Genomic DNA, 23,092 nt, shown 5'->3' on the forward strand with positions numbered 1-23,092 from the left:
ACAGTGTTTGCTGTGTGAGGTTTACAAAGATGATAGATTTAATTCCCTTTTCTGTCTTTCGGATTTGTATGTTGCGGGGAACTAGTCTAATGCAGACACTTGTCCTTTGGAACTAGGTGGGTTTGTTTGTAATTGTGCTCTAAGCGGGGAAAAGCTAGAAGTTCTTGTATTTTGAGTAAATAATTGTTCACTTATAGCAAAAGTCAAAAGCTTCACTTTTCAGAATGCATGATGAGATTCCTGTGTTTTTCCTGAAAATACTATGGCAAAGTGCTCACATTCCTGCTGTATGTTGGTTACTGTGTCTTCATTTTCTCTTATGTTTAGATCTCTTTCACTGGTAGAGTAGTGTAAAAAAGTTTGAGTTTAGTTATACACCTTTTTAAATTACTCAAATATTCATAAAGTTAATCAGGAATTAACAATATTTTTGCTTTATTTCTTCTATTGAAAGTGACTATTAGAACCTAAAGATCATAACCTATTATAACCTAAAGACTATTTTAACTTCAGATGACTGAGCGGACCTGCACTGTGGCAGACTGCGGTGGCTGGGGATGTGTAATGTCCGTATAATGAGAAAATACTCTCATTGACTGTGTGGCTCGTAGCATTACAAAGTCACACTGCTAGAAGGTTTCTCTCAGCCCTGAATCTATGACACAAAGATCCTGTTCGTTGTTTTCTAATTGCAACCAGCAGAAGACAAGAGTAATGTTAGTCTTTATGACTTGTTGCTTAGCACCGTTGATCAACAAAAGTACAACCTTTTCTTTTCCTGTAACCTTGGTGAACCCTGGCTTGGACAGAGCTCACCAGCAGAAGACAAGGATTTCTGAAGTCGTGCAGAACTGTTGTTCAGTGTCTGTTAGCAGCATCTGTGGCAAACTGTCTCTTCTTGACCCCTTCGTTACCTTTGCCCTTTAGTCGTCTTTCTCTCTCATCAAGTCTTAGAAGAAAAGAGGCACCATCCTAGGAAGGTGTGGAGGATGGGAAGTTCAGAGACAAGCCAACTGTGCTAAGATGTATCCTGCTGCTTATGGGGAAAAGGAGCTGAGCTGGTTCCCAGGCTGTGATGTCAGACCTTCCTCTCATGGCAGGAGAAACAGACTTCAGCCATCACAGTAAGGATTATTGTTATTTAGAGAAGCTTTCCCAGTATTCTGGAGTAGGCAAAATAATTCAAAGAGGAAAGGGGAAATTAGGGTGCTAAGAAATTCCTGGTTTTACATCTTATAGGAAGGATTTCATAAACTGAACTAGAAGGGATATTGAATGTGTTTGAAAATGATTAGGGATCTGCAGTGAATGTAGATATAGACAATTCCCCCCCCCCCCCCCCCTTTTTTTTTATCTGATCAAATCTGGCAAAGCCTGTAAAATAAACGCAAAGAGTAAGTTGCTTGTTTCACCTTACTTCTAAACTGTAGCTTGTTAGTCTAACTGGACAAAGGATCTTTAGTGACATCACAAACTGCAACAACTAATGTGCCTTATGATGTCAGAAACTTAGACTAGGAGCTTTTACTGTTCCTCAGGTGTTTGTCTTCTAAATCTAAGTAAGAAACAGCTAAGTATTTGTATACTTTTTCTGCCAAAAATGTTATGATCCTGAGACATCTGTAAGCTTGTGGACGTTATGTGGAAAATAATGCCTTGTCAGTCTGCTGGTCAGTCTCCTTTCCCCCCCTCTCACCTCCACTACTGACTTTTCCCCTCTATCCACACTTCAGGATTCATTGATAGCTGTTAACAGCAGTACGAGTCAACATATTAAAAGGTCGGCATGTGTATCAAAAGCCTGTTACACTCTAGTGTCCCTTCTCTTCTGAAGTTCAAAGCGAAACTCTGCTGTTCAGCTATCTCAGTCTCATAGAATTCATGGAGAGGACTAATGCTGTAATCGCACAATTGAGATCAGATACTCATTCCAGAAAAGGCAGCCACGCAAGAAGCTGGCTTCGGTCCGATGTGTTGTGGCAAGTGTACGGTATCTGGCAGAGCTCAATCAAGTAAAATAAACAGCAAACTGGAACGTGAATTACTTTGAAAATATTGCTTTTTTTTTTTTTTTTTTTAATTTCACAAATCTTAACCCAAGTGATCTACCTGGAAATCCTGACTGCTATCTGATACTAAAAGGAATGACTTTCTATGCCCTTGCTTGCTGAACAGAGCAAATTTTGTTTACAGGGTTTCTTTTTTTTTTGAGCTGTGAATACAATTTGTCTGTCTGCAGTGAACAATAGCTGCTAATACTTGATATCTGCAGGATTCAGAATTCAAAACAAGTAGCTGAAGTCACGTTCTTAACTTCTGGTTTACAGGAGAAGGAGAGAACTTAGGTCAAAATCAATAAGCTTTTAAAAACACTTCCAGTGAAAGCAAAAAACTTTGTTGTTGTTTATAAGTGGTGTGATGCAGAATACCTGACTGGTTCTTTCTGTGTGCAGTGGCAATAAAACCTGAGTAGATTTGAAAAATCAGTGTTTCAAACTTGAGATAATTAAAATATTGTTATCTTTCACCTTTCCTTTTAGCTATCCATTAGAATGCGGTGTTCTCTTATAAGCAAAAAAGTGTCTTTACTGTGAGACTCTTTAGTGCTGTCATTTCCACATCTGCAACAACTGGGCAGACCATGCCCACTGTACAGCACTAGCACAACTATAAGCCACTGAATGTTTTATTTCATTACCAAGATTAATCAGTTGTTCCGAATTATTACGTGTTGACTAGTGAAGTCCCAGTTTCATGTCTTGCAGGATGCACGTGGCTTGCAGTTTAGCTGCAGACACTGCTCCACACACCCATTCCCACCGCACACAATTCCTTGCTGTGCACTTGCTCATATTAGAGATGCTACTGTTCCTCCATACCCTGACATCAGGAAAGGACGGCATTTGAGCACGTGCCTAAGTGTGATTAAATAGGGGTCCTAGAATACAGGCCGCCTGAGTTTTGTCCCATTAGGTGAGTCAGTTTTCCATTTTTGGGGTAGTAAATTTCATATGCAATGAAACAGGAAATTTCAGAGGGAAACTGGAATAATTAAAATAATCTTGTTTGGTCCACTGCCAACTCTTTCATCTTAGAAAACATTGCTCTGGAGACACGCACAGATCCTGTAAATGAATCTAGTCTGAATAGCTCACATCTAACATTTTGAACATGTATCCCTTAGCGAGCATCTAAAGTTCAAGGACATTTCTGTGGGACAGTTTGAATGGTTTTTGTTTCATAATTTTTTTTCTTTATTGGCTGCTGCTTGAGATTAAGGCTAGACTAAGTGGATCCTCAGGTTAGCATGGCATTTCCTCATGTAGACTGCATCACAAAATCACCCCAAAAGAAAAGTTTTTTACAAACAAGACTTGTATAACTTAGGAAGAAAAATTATTTTGCATTGAAAAGCTGAAACAGAGATTTAAATATTGCACAAGCTGGATAGAATTAAGGCTACTCCTGTCTTTTAGTTTCTAAACCTAAAAGTCATAACGTTTTTTCTCCTCTTGTGCTTAATCTAGAGTGTTTGCAGTAAACTGCCTTGTTTGCATACGAAGAAATTGCAATGGAGAGAAAGAAATTGCTACCCATGACAAAGGTAAATCTTTTTGTTCTGGAAATTATTCCTCAGCCAGCTTCTCAGTAACTTCATTTTCTCGATGATTTTTGATGAGACAGTGACAGTGATTCACAGAGAAACCGATTGCTTAGAAAGTTTTCTTACGACCACACTGCTGGAGGGGCAGTGAATGTGACCTGAAGGCTAGCTGGGAGCAGCAGCCGCAGTCCTTACGTCCCGGTTGCAGTACCTATAGAGAGCCCTTAGATGGTGCTGTATGGCAGCGCTCAGCCCTTCGGCACCCTCTTCAGCGTCCCAGGCGGTGGGGTAGCTCCTCCACGGGGTCAAGCTGCATTAGGGACGCGCTTGTCCCAGCTGAGGGCATGTTTTCATAAACTGCTAAAAGGCCTCCTTAGTAACTGCCTAATTTCTTGACCCACTGATCTTGGGCTACTGATGAAGTGTAAACTTTTTGCATGAAGTTGTTGGGTAAAAAAATTAATTCCAAAATGTTGCATGAATAAGTTGTAGAAGCAAAAGTGACCGTCAGGGCCTGTGTGTTCACATCAGGGTGTTCCACACAAGTCAAAGCTTTCTGCCCGGGAGAGGAAACGACGCCCCTTGTTTCCTAAGTGTTATACCCAACCACTTGCTAAGTAATGCATATTATATATGCACATGACATACATATACATTTTCTGTATATCCATGGATCCATAGCCCAGGTCTAAAATTTTGCCATAGTTCAATCTGGAGAACATGGATAAGATGTCTCTGGGCACTGTTAATTAAGACCAGTAAATGCAATCTGTCAATAGAAAAGTATTAAATATTAAATTCAAGCATGGATTTCGATAACTGCTATAATTTAATTCTTATAAAACTTGAATCATGTAATGCTTAAACGTGTGTCAAATATATTGCTGTCTATGTGTAAAACAAAGTGGTTTTAAATGATGGCTAGAGAGTTCTTAAGGGCATTTGAGGATCATCGTGATGGAAGAATAGTGTTCACCCTGGGAAATTCCTCACATAAATATGGTTGTGGCGGTGTGGCTTTCAGGTTAAATCTTCCATGCTGTGAAACTCACTTTATTTCTGAAGAACCGGGGATGCAGATTTAGGAATTTGAGTTGTGCTGTCAATTACAAAGGAATTGAAATGGAGTTTCCTCCAGCAGGATGGGTCTGAAGCCATGAAGTAAGTTTTACTTGGAAGTTGTTGGTGAAATTATGAAAGGGCGTTATTAGACAACTCTCAAATACTGTACCACTATCTAGCCTTTTCTTTTGTGGTGAGGCAGGAGAGAAGTGAGGTGTTGAAAATAAATTGATCTCTGCCCCTTGGAAAAGATTTAAGTGATTGGTTTTTTCTAAGTTGGGAGTGTAGCCCTCCTATAGTTTTCTAGTGTGATTATGCATGTTCCTCTAATTTGTAAATGGATCAGATTGTTTCCCACCTTTTACCACAATTTGAGGGGGTTAAGCCTGGGAATACTCTGCCAAAGCAAATTAAATAATTCATGTTTTCAGAATGACTTCATTTAGTCATGACTTGTATTTATTTAGAGAGAGTGAGAGAGAAAGAGCGGGTGTTGTTACAGTCTCTGCTCTATTTTTTTAATCTCTGTAACTTCCTATAATCCAACTATTTTTTTTTGACCTTTGAAATGTACCAGACTGCATAAACTGAGTATCCACTCTGCGTTCTGCTTGCCCCAGTAATTTTCATCCTATGGTCCCTGCATGCTGTTATTTTAGGTGTATCCTTTGCCATTATGTGAGTTGTTAACATTACCCCAAATTCTGCTGGCATCTAGGGGGGAACAAGTACTGAGCTTTTCTTTCTTGTGTGTTGAGAACCTCTGTAGCTGAAATCACTGACAAGTTAAATGTTACTAGGTGGTAACTTGTAGCCTAAAGCTAGTGGCTGTAAGTTCCCACCTGTGAAAAGGGAATCTTGTAGCTCTGCTCAATATGTTCTTCCAGCTGCAGCTAAATTTCTGCTGTGTTAAAAATCCTTAAGCAGCAGCAATGTGTCACACTGATCTGGCATTTTGCATCCTCAAAGCTCTGCTCAAATATTTGGACTGAGAAAAGCACTCTACCGAGCTGAGAGGTAGGCGAGTGTTGCTACAACTTTACCGAAACCGAAGCAGCCCCTGAGAGGTTAAAGCGACTTTCCCTCATCACGCAGCAAGTCAATGGTGGAGCTGGAATTACAGCTCGGGAGGTTCCTGGCTCGTGCTACACTACAATGCTGTGGAGAAAGGTCATTCCCCAAAATAGTACAGAAGGTTCCCGTTTGTTATCGATAATAGGGCAACACAGGGCTCTAGATGTATTAATAGGTCGCTGTGTAATGTCCTTAATAATACATAATTAGCAACCTTGCAAAATGGGCTACATCACATTTTTCTGGGGCAGTATCACTTCCACAGTTAGTTTTGTCTACTATATTCTTGATAGGTATTTTTGTTTTGGCTCTTCTAACAAAACTTTATTTAAAGTAAATAGGGACATTTACAAAGTAGGCATGAATAGCCTCCCCATTAACATCATGTTCAACTCACCTTTCAGATCCATACAGCTCCTCTACTACAATCGGTACGTGTTTGTGGGCCCACGGGCAGCAGCCGGGGCACTTTGCCCCTTTGACGCCGTTGAGCAGAGCTCTGTCTGCCTGGGGAGAACACAGAGGTGAGAGAGGACTTTGGTGGCAACGTTTTCCCTGTGTTGTGCGAGACGGAGCCAGCACTAGCATTACCTGGGCAGCGTAGGAGCTGAGGTGCAAGCGTGGGAGCCCGCAGAGGTACCAGATTTAGTGATGGTCTTTAGGCCTTCCAGGGAGGAAGGCAAGCCCCGTCCCCACCCAGTGGGACAGGGGAGAGGATGCTGAATACTTGTGAGAGGGTTTTCATTGAGATTTGGTCCCAGCCATTCCTCAGATGTCCCCGGAGCTGGGGTATCTGGTAGGTATTGCTGGATCTTGTAGATTTTTTCTTTTAATCTGCTTTTTATGAAATGCTGTTGATTCCCTTTGAACTTATTGGCCTCAATAGTCTAGTTACTGAAGCTTTTTGTTTCTTGTTTTTCCTCTAAATGAATGATTTGAACTGCTAGGTTACTTAGCAAATTCAAAATAGTCACCAAGTAGTAAGTATGAAGCTTGAGTTTATTTTTTTACCGAGCACTTAGATCTATGCATCTGCAACTGAAAGAAGAACAAAATGCTATTTTCTCTTAGCCAAGTCTGAAAAATTGCAGTGAATAATGGTAGGAAGAACAACATTCACGAAACAAATAGTTATTGAATCAATTTACTCAGTCCTGTTTTGGTTTGAGTTTGGACGAACTGTTTCCAAACACCAGAGGAAAAAATAAAAATTGGAAAACAAAATGTGTAAGGAAAGTTAAGAAACTAGAGCATGTACAGCATACAGAAATGGCAAGGGTTCTGTTCTCTCATCTTTATTTCTGCAGCTATATGTATTTGAATTAACAAAGCAATAGGAGCTTTATGTGCCGCATTTGCTTTTTAATGCTTGTTGGTTGAAATAATTGGATCTATTGTTGTGGGCATTGGGAATGCCAGCTTGGCTCTTATGGTCACTGACTTGTGAACATGACCTTCTGGAGGTCAAAACACTGGAGAGCTTGCTCTGTTTAATTCTCAGAGGTACCAGTCATAATAGTTATTGCTTTGAAAAAACAATGTAGATGTTCCCTGCCTCTATCTAGTTTGTTGTTTGTACTGAATTGTGGTGTGGTTTTTTTGGTGGTTTGTTTTTTGTTGGTTTTTTTTAACCAATTTATCTCTTTTAACTATTTTCAAGTGGATGCAAATTTTCTGAAGGCGTGTTTTTTTTTTTTTTTTAAAACCGCAATTGAGTTTTCACAACTGAAGTTGGTTAAATAACTGATCAGAGATTGAACTGTAAATGTTAGTCAGTGTTTTTGAGTGATGTTTTGGTACTTGGTCAGGCATCCTGCTTCCATTCTTCCTGGTCATCAAGTCAGCCAGACATAGTCAAACAGTCCCACGTAGGAAAAACAGTGTACTTTCATCGAGAGAGAAAAAAAAAATAATCTCTTGTGATTGATGCCAAATGATTCACGGTAAATGCTGATGGCTACATAATTTCAGCGTTGAGTGTATCTGCCTTCCCTACTACGGAACTCCAGAGAGATCTGAGTAAAACATCCCACAAAAAAGAGACAAATGATCTCTTTAGAGTCTCTCAGTTCATGCTCCCGGTCTCGTCATTTGGGCAGTGTGAAGTTTGAGTCCTTGTGGCTAAAGGGAGGTTTCAAGGTCTGTGCGGTTTGTGTTTTCTGGCATCACATGGCTTAGTGGTTCCTCTTGGTACGAATCCTTTCCAAGAGCTAGGGAAGTTGTTGTCAGTCCTCAACTTCCATCCCACAAACCTGTCAAGACATATAGTATTTTAACACCAAGCATGACGTGAAACAACCCGTAGATTTTGTGTTCCATCACCAGATCTGCTGGACTTACAGCAAAGCAGTCGTGGCATTGGTGATTAGATCGCCTCCTGTAATGTTCCTGGATGGTTCAGATGGGGATAGTTGTACTTCCTCAGAACTTCTTTATCTCTCCCTAAAAAACCACCAAGATAGAGCTACCATGTTGCCCCTATCAAAGGTTCAATTTGAGCCGATTTGAATGTTTTTGTGTTGTTGTTTAGTTTTTTTTTTAAATCCTAGTGAATAGCCTTCTTGTGCCACACTGCTCCTTAAAAATGCTCACATTACCAGCTGAAATCTGCATCTGCTATAGGGCTGTATGGGATCTGTGGCTAGGCTTACTCTGTCTAGGTGGTTGTGATGTTTCTCTGGAATTAGGAGAGTTTAGACCTCCTTAAAACTGGACTCCTGTTTACAACGGATTTGAGTATTTTTATGTCTTGCTAGAGAGCCTTATTTTTTTCTCTGCTGCTCTATGGCTTGGTCAGGGAAAGCAGCATGCTGTATATCCGCCTGCACTTGTTTGGAATTGATGCAGTGCACTGTGTGTTGTACTCAGATTTACAGCCAAGGTAAAAGGAACAGCCACTTGTTACCATCTTTTTTCCCCTCTTCAATATGTCAAACTGCTTGCTGTTCCTTCAGGAGTGTATTGGACTACTCGGAACCAGGAAAAATGTGCTAAAGAAAATGGTGAGCAGAGTCCTAAATCAGTTGCCTCAGGTCTCCTGTTCTTCTGGGTTCTGCATTTCTGACTTGGTTTTGACCAGGCTTTTTCACTGCTTTGTGATGGGCAAGAACTACTGAGGTTATAAGAGGTTTTGCAGCTGGAGGAGAGAAGATGCAGGGCTGGCAAGATCAAGACTCCCAGCTGTTGTGTAAATAACTTTAAGGGCATAACTTTTTTCAAGAGGCCTGTTTGTGTTTAAGTAGTTCAAGGCATTGCTATTAGTCAGGAAACCTGGGTTCTGTAGCCCCAACAGATTCAAATCCATTTGGATCCTTCCCCCCGCCTCCTTATTTTTCCTTGGTATCTGCTGTTTACATGGTGTGGCCTTGCTAAAACTATCCATCCCTCAAGTTTTCCTTCTGCTCATGTTTTAAGATGAATGTGTATTTCTGCAGTCTTTCTGGCAGTGAATTGCACTGTGTATTGTTCCCGTTTTCCTTACTTCTGTCCGTAGATGGAAAACTGCTAGAGCCGATGTGAAATTCATGCTACTTTTAATTACTAAGAGCAAAATCCCACTTTTGCAAAGCTTCTCTCTTTCATTTCCTCCCAGACAGTACCTCTGCATCACTGTCTTCTGACGCATTTGGGAAAGGCTGACAGACCTCTCTCTAGCCTGAGAGGGCAGGTTGCGATCCTGGCACCTGACAGATGCCGCCCTCTTCACCAGTATTAGATGTGATACGGGAAAATGCATTTTTCAGTGGGAGTTACAAAAGGATCTGCGCTAGTCCCTCGCCCCAAATCCCGACTGTTTCTCTTCAAAAGATGCTGAACTTCTGTCATGCGTCTGAGTGGCTGGTGTCACAGGAATGAAGTCTTTATTTATAGATGTATATAAACAAAGCTCAATCTTCCTCTACAAATTGTCAAATTATATTTCCCAAAAGCTGAAGAATCTGCAGTCCATTAACTCTGGAGTCAATGAGTGAGTCTGAGTCTCTAGAAAGAGCACCTTTTGTTCAGAAAGACTTGTTTGTTTTAATTTGGCTGCTGACATGGGTTGTCTGCAGTTCCTTCCTGAAAAAAAAAAAAAAGAAAATATTGCTTTTAAAGTGGTTTTTTTTTTTAAAAAAAAAAAAGTCACTGCACTGTGGTATTTAGTGTGTTTGCATTATTTCATATTTTTAGTAAAAGAAATCCTGTATAGTTGAGGGGCCATATGATATAGTGGCAGCACAGACAAAATAAGATATGCAGTCAGGGGATGAGGATGGATAATTACTTAAACAGGGTGTTCATCTTTTGACATTATTTGTGCAAGGAAGAGCGGAGATCATTGGAAGCAGGTGCCCTGAGCAGCTGGTACGGCTGTCTGCTGTTCACCTTTCCAGGGCATGGGTTTAAATTACGCTGTACTGTTTGATCATAAACAGGAAAAAAGAACCGTATTTTGAACTGGAAGTACCTCGAGGTTAACTTCCATGCCTTATAAATTAAGAAAACCCAGTTGTTTTGCTTCAGGGCCAGCCTGTGAACCATGGTGGATGCATTCCCCATTTCCTAGTTAGGCTGCATTAATCTATTTTCTGACACCTCTCATGTCATTGGTTTCGGGTCCTCCGACAGCTCTTTGATTAGAGCCTCAAACTCCGGCCTCTCCATTCCTGGAGAGTTTTATTGCCAGTCCCAGGTGTTACCACCTGAGTCTCAGGTCCTCCCTTTAACGACCTGAAGACTGAATGGGGTCTGGCACATGCTTGATTGTCCGTTAGTAAGAGAAACTGTGCTTTTTCGCATCCATAACACCACGAGATATATCAGTATGGGCAAATGGGTGGTGTGAGGACAGGCTGCTGTCCTCTCTTGGGCTGTCGCTGCCCAGCGTCCCAGGTTGCCTGCCGGAGTTGAAAAGGGTGAGGCTTTCTTCCCTGCAGTTTCAGAGCACTTAGCAGCTGTCTCTGGCCTGTGCCCGTGGGTGGGAGGTTTCTCCGTGTTCTCCCACCTTCCTGGGAGATCTTTCAAAGACCTTTGAATAGGTGGGAGGGGATCTTTCCTTGAAGGTAGCTTTCTTCGTTGGCTGGAAGGAAAGGGGCAACAAGGCTACCATCAGAATTCAAGTTGGATGCTTCCTTGGGATGGTGTAAGATTTCTGATTGCACTTGACTGACAATATTAATTGCATTATTGGGTGTTGCAGGTGCTTTTTCCTTTTATGTTAACAGGAAAGAAGTCTTCAGAACATCCCCTTGCATTACTGGGCCTGTGATGAGAAGATCTGAGGGACTTGGCAGTCTTACGGTAGAAGCAGGATAATTGATTTGAGTTTGTTATGACACTGCAACTTGTTACGAGAAGTGGGCCACCCTCTGCAAGAACAGAGCAAGAGGAGACAAGGTACGTGCACTTTTGTGAGTACTGTTGGGGCGGAAGTTCTCTGGCTTTCAGTGTTTGCACAGTAAATTCAATGTCAACATACGTACAGACAGCAGATCTCAGAGGAGTTAAAGGTAAATAGCCTTTCTTTTTGAGGTTTCTAGAAAGAGCTGCAGAGCTAAGGGATTTCTTTGAGATTTTGGCCTGTCATGAATTGGCAGATGACTTGGGAGGAGGTAGTCCCCGGTCGTTTGGCAGTGCCAAGAGCGAGCTTTGAACCGTGCAGGCTTTTGGCAGCTGGGGAACATTCACACGAGAGACTTCAGTCCTGGCCTCTCTTTGGCTGCCAGTGACAGTTTTTGGTGATCTACTTTATTTTTATTTGGTCATTAAACGTAAAAGTTAGGTGTCTAAGTTCCTCTGTCAGTCTAGCCCAGGAAGCTAAAAAAGTCCCATGGGAAACAAATTTTCTGAACTATACAAAAAACCACCCCACCCATTTTGTTTTGGCTCCCTAAATGTGGAGGATTCTTGAAGTCTTTACCACAAATTAAGACCCTGGATGTCGACAAGCTATTGCTTAGGTGACAAAAAACTAATGACGGCACTCACATGACTGGTGCTGCCAATGGCAAATACAAAAGTTGAGGAACTGGCTGTTACAGTGACAGAATCAAAAATCCTGATGGAAAACGTCCTGTTTGTAAAGAACGCTCAGAAAAAACTCTCTGTGTAAAGGGTTTTGGGAACCAGATCCAAAGGCAGGCAGGCAGAACATGGCCAGTAGCGCTCGTCGTCAGGAACCACAAGTTCTGCTCCACAGGAAATTCCTGTGTCTTTTAAAACTTGTCTGACAGCACAACGTTCCACTGGAAGAAACCTCTGAGCAATCCCAATTTCTGGATTTTTTTAAATTCTTCTTTCTTCTGAAGTGTTAGTCAGTAGCATTTACCCTGAGAGCAGGATACTGGCTGGAATTGAGGAATGAATGGGCCGATGGAGCAGGGTCAACCCTTTTACCACATATGGAAGTGAACTGGGAGCAGAATGAGCTTTCCATGTAAGCGGAGAGGGCCAGAGGAGGGTAACAGCGGCGGTCACGAGTATGAAGTGGTCTCCGCGTGTGGCGAGAGCGAACAAACAGAGTGGGACTGTCCAGCTGGAGGGCCTGCAGCAGGCGGCCGTAAAACAGCTCAGGGAAGGCTAATCAGGAACTGATTTTTGCAGCGCGAGTAGCGAGGGGGCAATTTAGTGTATCACTGCAGCGAACAAAGTACTTTTTTACATAGTGGGTTTGCATGTAACTTGTGGAACAATGCTGTGCTGGAGATACGAATAGTTTTGAAGACAAGACCAAGTTCAGTGACAACAGGTCAATCCAATCATAATGTCTCGGGCAGTCACAACAGGAGGACCTCAGATGTGATTTGCTATGGCAGCACCAAAGGGACCTTAGTTAGTTAGATAGAGCTTAGAAGAAAACAGAAATGGATTCTTTTTTTTCCTGTTAAATTCCTTGTTACACGAGTTGAGCTGGGCCGGGATACTGGGAATGCCGTGGAGGGGGGTGGTCTTTCCAGGTACATGTGCTAGCATGACTGCAACATGCCCATGGAGCAGCTGGAGCTCAGCCCCACGCGAGCGTTGGGCCATTAGGTGACGTGCGGGCCGTTGAGTGGGCCAGGACCATCCCCCGGCGCTGAGTCCTGCCAAACCGGAACGCCCTGATGGCTCGCTGTCGTAAAGCAAAGCTGCTGCAACCCAGTTAAAGAAGGCACTTGTGAGAGCTTTAGACAGTAGCTACGCACACGTAGATGTGTATAATACCCTTTTACGGTGTACATGGCGTTGTTTTCCTGTTAAAATTGGATGTGAATTAAATTTTATTATGCAATTATTAGCTTAATAGATGAGCCACAGGAAGGTAACAATGTCTTTATCACAAAATACATTTATCCATAGAATGTGCAATCCCAATTTTGGGAAGTGATTAAGTGCGCCCTTAATTATATTTTCCTGGCTTGAGTGGCTGGAGGACTGTTCTTCTTAGAGAAATCTGTCACTTCGAATAAGAATGAAACTTGACTGGTAAAAATGCAATCATATCGCAGTATCACCGTATAACTGAATCTTACTTATTTTTAATGGAAATGTCAACTTAAAAGATGCAGTGCATATTTTTAAATCACATTAACATTCTATTTAGATCTTTTCATTAAGTTCTAGGTATGCAGTCCCATTAAAATGGGTAGCTAGGTGCAAAAACATGAAGTCTTAATGCTCGCTTACTAAATATTCAGCATGCAAACAGGCATTGCTCTGATAACACCTGCGAACAGAGCTATTCTGGTACGTTTTAAAAGTGTCACAGGCGTGAGTGACAGCCACCAATGTATGCATATTATTTCAGAATCACACTGAGGGAGGGAGCACTCCTGCAACTATTTGTCTTTGCTTATATCCCCATGCCATGTAAATATTTTTTCTGAATTTCAGGAAAAAAAGATACTGTGATTTTTTTGCTGAAACAAGTACTGCTTCTAACTGATGGAATGCAATTGTACACTGTGTACTGGGAAGTCTAGATATCAGGAAAGTGTTAATCCCTGCAATACAAGAAATACAAGACACGTATAGTTTATCATGATTTTGCTGGTTCTAGCAAGAAATTCTGCATTCTTCTACCCACGCGGTTTTAGAGAAGTTAGTCCTCCAAGGAAGCCAAATGACTTTTTGCTTTCTCCTCAAGCCCCACTTGCTCTCAGTACCCAGACAAACTCTGTGTGCATGACGCTACACAGCGCGAGATGTGCGACGACGCGGAGGTGCCGGGGGCTGGCCCTGGCGGGGCAGGGCCTGCTCCAGCCCTTAGGTCTGGCTTTTTGGCAAATTAGTCAGCATTCGAGATTGCAGGGGTAGTGCTGCTGTTGTGGGTGTTGAGGGCAGAGGGGAGCAGCAAGCCCTTTCTGAGTAGGGGCTAGACCAGGCTCGTGTGGTTATTTGTGGCAAAATGCTTAAGGAGGCAGTGAGAGCAAGCCGGGGAAAGCGTGCTCATATTCACTTGTGCAGTTAGGCATAAATGGGTTCTAAAGTCCTGCTCCACTATGCGGGAGCATGTTAGTTACGGCTTTGACCCTCCCAACGGGCTTCCCGTTAAATCTGTTAAAAAGCAAATTCTTCGGTCTAGCATGTGAATGAACATTCCTGTCTTAAATAACAGGGAATGAATCAAGAAAGTATTTGATGTTTTTTTGACCAGGCAGAAAGCAATGCCTATTTTTGGTTTTGGTCACATTAGGCTGTGCTGCGAACATTGGCATGAAGGTCTAGGGGCTCAGCGATACAGAGCATTTTTCTCTTCTTTATTTAAACAGGCATCTTCCCAGAAGAGTAACAATCCCAGGTTTGCAGTTCCAGTGAAATGCTGCCTGAGAAGTGCTGGAAAAAAAAAACAGGTACGTGATAGAAAGTAGAGGTTTGAAAAGTGAAGTACGGCAGAACTACATGCAAGCAACAGAGGATACTACAGGAACTCAAAGTCTTTTTTTCATTAACTATAGCCTAAATTGGAAAAACTGTTGGTTTTGCGTTTTTGGATTTTTTTTTTTTTTTCTCAGAGTTGTGCCATATGTTGCATTTTAATCACAGTTGAGGGGGAAGGAAATTAAACAAAAAAAACCCAAAGCAAAACCACCTCCTAGCATGGAACGCCCTCCCCCCCCCCATTTTAAAGTAGGGAAGCAGGCTCCAGAAGCTTCACAAGGCTGCAAAGAAGAGCCAGAGTATCGCTTTGTGCTCTTCCGCTGTACAGTTGTTGGGCTTTTTTTTTGGGGGGGGGGGGGTGGGGGGGGGTGGGTTTTTTCCTTTTGTTTTTGTTCTTTTTTAACTTAATGAAACATTTCCAGTTGGTGTGTCCCCCCCCACCCCCGCTGCTGCTCAGTTCCAGCTCTAAATTATCTTTTTTTCTTTTCTTTTTTTAAAATGGTGGCTACTTAAGAGAGTCATACATGTAAATATAGGCACGGCTGGCTTGGTCAAAGACAGCTGTTGTGCACATGTGGAAGCACAACAGCTGCACGTCTGATGTACTGCCTGGTATCTAGCAACTGGATGGTTTCCTAGCGTACGTAGCATTATGTTCCCAAGAGCTATGCAACAAGCCCCCAAGCCAAGTAAAATTCTGGTCTTGGGTTCAGATGTAACCTGTTAACTCAGCCTAGGTTTGCCAGGAGACGTGTGACGTCCGAGCCGTCCCCGCTGGCTGGATGCCAGCAGTGCCGTACTCCAGCCGGGGCGCGCTCCTGGGGAAACAAGCAGCAGGCTGCGCCCTCCAACCTCCCGCCAGGATTTTTGGGCCGAGATTTTTAAAAGCAGCTACCGGGTTTGGTCAAGATGAGTCACCTTGAAGACGCTTCACCTTTCAGAGGGCACCGAACTCAGGGCGCTAAACCCACCCGCATCCCTTTTCCTGGGGCTCCTGCTGGGCGCTGGGGCCTCGGCTGCCCCGCGTCCAAGGTTAGCCGTCGCTTCTGGAGTTTTCAGATGCTTCACTGGTAGTTTCTAAAACTTTGCTGCAAAAGATCACGCCTCTTCCCTTGCGGGCTACGTGAGTGCCTCTGCGATGAGAAGATGACAAACCACTTACTGCAGCTCCACAGACGCTGTAGTGGTTGGCAGACCTTCGGGTAGGAGTGATTGCGCTGGTGTTTTATTAGCGCTCAGAAAATATATAGCAGGGAAGAGGCTGTGCAGGCTCCTGCACCGGCTGCCTGAGCTCTGACCCCTCGGGCAAGAGGCGAGATTGCTTTTACAGCCAGTACTTAACCTCGCTGCCGAGAGTTGTCAACAAGGAGACCAATTAGCAGCAGATATGATGGTGGATGATATAATGCAGATGTCCGTTTGTTAGCACAAATTGATACATTTTTTTTAACACAACATGTATTTTAGAACATGGCTCTGCATAAATGATGCCATTCCCTGAAAAAGAATCCCTCTACAGTCATGTGTTACAGAAACTTTTAGGATTTTTTTTTTTTTCCAAAGTCTCTCCTTTAAGCCTTGTTCTGCTGGGCTTATGACGACTATGGCAGGTGTAAGAAATAATTCTGCTTGAAAAAGTGTCCACTTTTAAGTTAATTATTATTTTTTATTAACATATATTTTATATTGAAAATATATGTAGATGGAGAATGAAAACAGGGCAGTTCTTGCTGTCCTGAGAGGGTCAATACACAAACCGCGATGTTTTCTATCACCACGCGTGTCTATTGGTGTATGCATCAGAAAAGACAGATCAGGGAAAGTTGAGTTAATGGATTAAAATTCTGCAGGTCTACCTACCAGCACGCTACAGCCACCTGCTGCAAAGGACAGCGGCTCTTTATCACGTATCAGGATGTGACACATACATACCCCTGTTTGGGTGCACGTAGGGTTCTTCTGTCAGTCGGATGTGTGGCTGTTGGTAAAGCCAGAGAGGCTGATGATTGCAAGAGGTCGGCTGATGTTTTGGTTGAGATTGGGCCTGAGCTCTTAAAGAAAAGTTTACCGTAAGACTCAAGGGCTGGGGCTGCTACAAGCCGCGCACTTAGCAGCCGGGCTGACCGCTTACGGAGGCAGGATCACTCCGGCCTCTGCTCAGCCCCCTTCCAGAGACGCCGTCGGACAGCGCAGGGGTACCGCTCCCAGAGACAGCCTCTGCCAGCCACGGTGCTCCCCGACTCGCTCCCCACGCCTTCTCTGCGTCATTTAACTGAACATTTGAACCCACACCTTAAACCATTGTCTCAATTAAATGAATGGTTATAATAATTTACAACAGAACTGTAGCAATTTACACAAGCAGAAGTCTGTTTTAAAACCACCAAGATATAATCAGGGCTTACGATAGATCAATCTCTGAGATACCTTTCAAAATCAGAGAATTTGCATGATCATCTTTTAATTGCTAGGATAACTATTTATGCCTAGCACAAAAACCCCACAGAGAGTATCACTGTGTATTTTCTATTACAGCTATAGTGCAAGAGGAGAGAAAGACCGCCTCTTCTTGAGCGTGACGTACCTACCCTGTGTCAACGCTGGAGGTGCCTTCCCTTCCCCTGACTAAAGGAGGAGCGGAGGATTCAACACGCAAGCTGCGAACAGCACCACGTACTCTAAAAAGGTACTGATGGAGGCCCTGAAAATGAGTGTCCACACCCCAGCAGAAATAACAAAGAATTTTTCAGTTGATTAGACCTTAACACTGCCCTAACTGAGGGCAAAGGGCAGTCCACATGTATGTAATGTTAATATTAATTTAGCTGAGGATAATTTTTATCTAATGAATACCCAGATTTTTTTTGTCCTTGGTCAGTGTTTAAATACCTTCCTTTTAGAATGTTTCAGTATCTTTTCTTGTTCAGTGGAGCCAATAATAGCTTTGCTTCTTGGAAATTTGTCTGCTCTTAGGGTTTCCTTCTTTAGCCTCCTCTGTGTATTTTAATTATTTCCTTAATCTTTGGTGAAAAACATAGATTTTTCTAAAATGCTGACAAAATGCATACATGATATTTTTACAATTAAAAAAATAAGATTTCCGGTACAATCTTTTTAATGCACAATGTTCCTTTATTCACTGAGTAGCTCCTCTTTAAGGAAAGCATTCTCCTGATTTCTTTGGGGCTACTCCAGAGCAAGGCCAGGTTCACCAAACGACTGCTTACGGCTCTGATTTTTGAACTGCGGGGCTGAGGGGGGTAGGGCCGGAGAGCTCCATCAGCCTCCCGACGGAGCAGACTCCTCGGAGGAGGCACTGTCCCCCTTGCAGAAGTGACCTGGCCGGCTGGTACAAGCACGGAGCCCGCAGAGAGGTCCTGTAGCCATCCTAGGAGTATTTGCTGTATTTCTTCATCAGGAGTAATAACCAGAGCTTTCCTTTTCAATTTCAACCCTTGAGAACATCTTACCTTCTTTCTTCGTGTCTTCTTGTCTTGTAGGAGAATCCTCCCCCCCCCCTCCACATCAAGCCTAAATCTATTTAAGGTGAAAAAAGAGAGGAAGGAAAATGAAAAAGAAACAAGAATATAGCCAACCTTTTTAATTAGAGTATATTGTACTTCCAAACTGGATACACTAGAAATTGGCAATGCAACATAAGATGCAAAGGAATATACCAGTTACTGTCAAAATGACCCTGTACAGCCTTATAATGCAAAAAGCTTTATACAATACAAATTTTTATTAATGTACACAAACCTTGACAGAATGATATTTGAACATAATACAACAAGTTAAAAAAAAAAAAAAAAAAAAGAGAGACAGAAGAAAGAAAAAAGTGCTGAGAACTTTAACTGAATTACCAAATGGAAAAACACGCTAGCTTTCGTTAAAGAATGCATAGTGAAAACCAGTATGAAATTACCTTTATGGTGGGGGGGAATTTATCAGAACTGTTGGTCATTAGTCGGTAGGGGGAACCTCTGGCGAACATTCCTTTCTTTAGCCTTGAACTGCAAACCAATTATTTTAATATGCATGAGCTCTGATAAATACTGTATTTTTTTTCTTAAAAAAATAAAAACCTCCTAACACACTTTTCCTTACAGAGAAAACTTCTGTAACTTGCCAGAAAGAATTAATTTATCCTTTCCAAAGTGCTAAACAAATTTCCCAGGTACATTAAACGTTACTATGGTGTCAGATGCCGGTACAGTGGAACACTGTCAAACGCGGGGCATTCGCATGCTGACGGCTCGTTCTTGGAAGTTAGTTCCAGCCCTATTTAACTGCCGTTTGGTTTACATGAAGCGTCCTACTAATATTCCTACTTCTTCCTCCTAGACAGCTGTACTTTACCTGTTGCTTTGAAAAATAAGCTTTTTGATTTGGAAGTGTTTGCTCTTCTATGGTGGGGTCAGAGAGATACGCATTGAGTGTATTTTAAAGAACTGGTATAGTTTCTGGATGCAGACTGCATATTTCATGCTGTCCAGATACTCAAGAGTAGTTACTGATACAGCATTTTCTATTTTGCCTGTACTCCGGGGCGGGGGGAGGCTACCAGGAGTTCTGGTGGCGTAAAGCACGGCAAACAGGGCCCTGAGTTAGGTAGGTTGTTCACAAAGGTTTGTACATGCTTTGGAACAGGCGGCTTTTCTTTACTGCCTAGACAGACAGAACTGCCACCCGCTCCTTAGAACCAAAACTGTCCGCTGGAATGTAAACAAAACGGTGGGAAGTCTCTGTCCTTTAATTAGTAATTCCAAATGATAACCTGCTACTATTTTGGATATTTCCCCCTTGTAAATAGCTTCCAGTATGTTAACAGGAGTGCACAGATTAGGATGTCCTCCCTGAACAGGAAGAGTTTGGTCATGACAGTGGAGAACGTTTGGCCATCTCAGTGCAAAACAAACGTAGGAATCTTGCAAATAGGTTAAACGATGCAAGTTTTGCATCAGAAAAGTATTTCTACACAAGCTTCATTTAAGAACTAATGAAGATTGAGTTATGTTTCTAGTTGTGCATATGGCTAAGAGCCCTTGTGGACCAGAAATGCCTTCCTGAACTGGGGCGTTGCTTTAGTGCTGTCACGAACACGGGGTTGGCTCCAACGGGCCTGTCGGATCCCCCCGTCCCACAACAACCTGCAGAAAAAGTACCTTCAGGACAGCATGAGGGCGGGTGGGTAGCGCGTTAGATGGGACTCAGGGCACCTCCTACAGTGGCTTGGCCAAGGGACAGAGAGGGGACTCTGACAAAAGCTAGGTCCGACATTTCAATACCTGGTGAACGACAGCGAGATCCGAATCCAAGAGACACCACGGAAAACAATAATCCAGTAAGAAAGCATTCCTGTAAGTCACATGATAATTTTGAAATGTTTCATATTTTATACTTCCAATTTTAATGCAGAGTATTTTTAATCCTCATCTTTCTTCCTGGATATTAAATTGTCTGAGAAACGCATCAATTAACAGTCGGTTAGCTTCTCTTAAATTAAGATCGCTCTTGGCGTTTTGAGATTAACAAAGGTTATACAACCAATCCGCATTTGCTTCTTCCTGCAATAAAGTGCTACATAGAACGTGTCATTTTAATGACCACAAGTAGGAGCGTTAAATAAGTACAAAGTTAGCTTCCTAGCAGTGCACACTCTATCCGCCATTAACAAAAAGGAATAAAGTATTACTAATAACATGGAGGGTAGTGATAGGACTGTAGAATTTGCAAGTACAATTGAAATACTGAGGGTATAAAAGAGAACTGTGTGGTTCAAACAGCATCTTTTTATAGCTTTATATTTCAAAGTAGTTACTGGTACCTTTTCAAATAAACAGTTGTCTTACCTTCAGCCCACGGAATTTTTTTTTTTTTTTTGCAAGTGAGAAACAAACTAGTGCAAGACTAAAGCACTGTGCAAAACTGCCTTTTTTTTTTAGTCTGAGTATTTATACCCAGAATTTATCCATACCCTTTTTTTAATCCCCTTGTTGGATTTTTTTCCACCATAGAATTCTAGTTATACAAGTTGTTCCTGCAAACTAAAAGGTAACCACTGCATAATACAGTATATATATATATATATATATAATATTTATATGCCCTTTTAAAACAAAAGATGTATGCTATGGCCCAGACGCAGGTGTTTGTTACGCCTGTGTAACGGTTAAGAATTGGGCCTGCTATGTGGTGTGTAGACTGCACGCACTGCACATGCATGTGTGTGTACATACACACGCTTTTCATTGTCGTACTCTCATCCTGCAGTGCTGAAAGCAACTTTTTCCTCATCAGTTCTACCCCAAATCCTCAAACCTTGACAACTGAGTACAAGGCATCAAACAGCTAAAGGAAGCTGCAAGCAGCACTGAAATAATACACCAATCCACCCTGAACCAAGCGTTACTCCTCCTTCCACAACTCTGCAGTTCAGGGGGAGACGGAGGGAAGGGCGGGAGCAAACGCCTGAAAAGGGGAAAAGAATAATAATTAAATAAGCCAATACAAGGGATGTGCAAAAGCAATGTCATGGCACGCTACAGGCAGACTCTCTTCCACGCACCCGCACGCACACAAAGCCCAAAAATAAAATGCATCAATATGTAATCTTACAAGTGCTGATTGCCATTAAGGACACTCTTTTTCAGCTTAGCAAGACAAAATAGTTTCTTAGATAAGAGTACTGGGAACATGCCTCTGAAGGTAGAAGTATGCAGTAGGTCACCTCTTGGAGATTTCGTAAAGCAGCTTTCATGTCAATGCAATAAGTATACACACAGAGCCATTTTCTAAACCTTACTAATGATATAGTACAAGTGTTCGTTACCTCTTCGGTCTACGTTTTGCAGCAATGTATACCTGCTGGGTTTGTTGGGGTATTTTTGGTACAGAATGTAACTGCCCTCAGACAGTTTCTGCCCTTTCTGTTAGTCCAAGGTAGGCAAGGAAGGAGTGTTTAGGTGAAGAGGCACCTCCCGGTGCAGTCTGAGGTCTGGGTGGATGGAATGTGAGATCATAGTGGTTTTTGGGGAAAAACATTGTTAAAGGAATAAGGTGGGCGAACTCTGAGTTCCAGTATTTATCAAAGCACAGGGAAGTGCCGTTGATGGCCAAGGCTTTCACTGCCAGGTTTGGCTCTGCCCCGCTGCCGTGGGCAGCTGACATAGCCACCGTTTGCAGAGCCTGGGAGGCAGACATAACTGAGAGGGGTGACAGGAGGTTTCTGGAGCTGTTCACTGGTAGGAGCGGACTGGCTTCCTTGGAGGTTGAATACTGGCCCTTCTTCTCCTCTTCAGAGCAGTCCCCGTTCTGGTGCTTCTTCACGTGGCGGCTGAAGACAAAAGGGTGGGTAGTCTTGAACAGGCACTCGTCGCAGCTGAAAGTCTGGCGTGGAGCATGCTTCAGTTTCTTGTGCAAGTTGAGATTGTCTTTGCGTTTGCAGCTGTAGCTGCACTGGTCACAGTGAAAAGGGCGCTCACCAGTGTGGACACGCACGTGTTCAATCAGCTTGTTGGCGGTCTTGGACAGGTAGCCACACTGGTCGCACTTGTAATGGTTGCCAAGGCGGTGTTCTCGGATGTGCATCTCCAGCTCCAGCTGATTCGCTTTCACTGTCTGGCAGATCCGACACTTGTACTCCATCTTGTAGTGAGTCTTCAGGTGGCACTCCATCGCTGCGGGGCGGTTGGTGGAGTAGATGCAGAATGGGCACCTGGCAACACAGCAAGGAAAGGCAGGGACAGAGAAAAGAGACATCACTCAGCTTGAAGACCCGCATTCCTGGTTTAACCCTGTCACTCAACCCCTCGCTGACCTACTAAAGAGGAGAAAAAGGCACTTTGTTCTCCCTGTAAAGCCTCTTTCGAATACTCGGTTCACCTTGACACGTCTCTACTTAGAGGAGGTCTGCCCATTTAACGGCAGGAGAGCTCCCGCATTCCTAGGAAAACACTGATTCACTCTGAAGGAGCATCCCTTTAATCTTCTGGCTTACCTGGATGGGGAAGATTCTGCAAAGCAGGCCGGGTAGTGCAGAGTGGGTGACTGATTCACAGGTACTTTGTGTAACGACATTCCTAGTGTTTGCACGAAGTCACTTTGGCCATTTTTTCCATTAAGAAGTGGTTTAAAGTGAGTGTTTACAGATGAGTATGAAAGCAGCTGTTTAAGTAAAGATGGAATAAACTTGTAATACCACATGTACAGCAAAAGCTTAGGAAATTCCTTTTCTGTGACCTTGAACAATAAGCTTGCTGGGTATCCTGCTAGGAGCGGCTGAAAGCCAGTCTGTTAGGATGATTTGTAGGGATTCCCGTTTCTGGGAGATGAGCTAGCCACGCTCAAAGGGGGCGTGTGTTTAGCAACGTTTGCCTACAGCCGCCTCTGCCACGGCAGGAATTGTTCCTGTGTGGGAACAGGATGTGGGCTCCGCTTACTCACAGCGGCAAGCGTCCGGACCGGGGTGGACGTGGCAAAGGGCCTCACCCCTGGTTCCTGGGCCAGGAAGGG

The 23,092-nt window shown here is 43.0% G+C and overlaps 1 protein-coding gene across 1 annotated transcript in view; it reads right to left on the reverse strand.

The window, feature by feature from the left end:
* Positions 1 to 21,487: 21,487 nt before the first annotated feature.
* ZNF827 (zinc finger protein 827) overlaps positions 21,488 to 23,092 on the reverse strand; it is a gene marked incomplete at both ends in the record, with an annotated part of 106,526 nt that continues 104,921 nt past the window's right edge. The window contains one exon of the mRNA XM_082315246.1: positions 21,488 to 22,295. Coding sequence (XP_082171372.1) covers positions 21,488 to 22,295 — 808 coding nt within the window. The remainder of the gene's footprint in view (positions 22,296 to 23,092) is intronic.

The sequence above is a fragment of the Platalea leucorodia genome (assembly GCF_965183815.1).
Source record: "Platalea leucorodia genome assembly, chromosome: 6".
NCBI lineage: Eukaryota > Metazoa > Chordata > Aves > Pelecaniformes > Threskiornithidae > Platalea > Platalea leucorodia.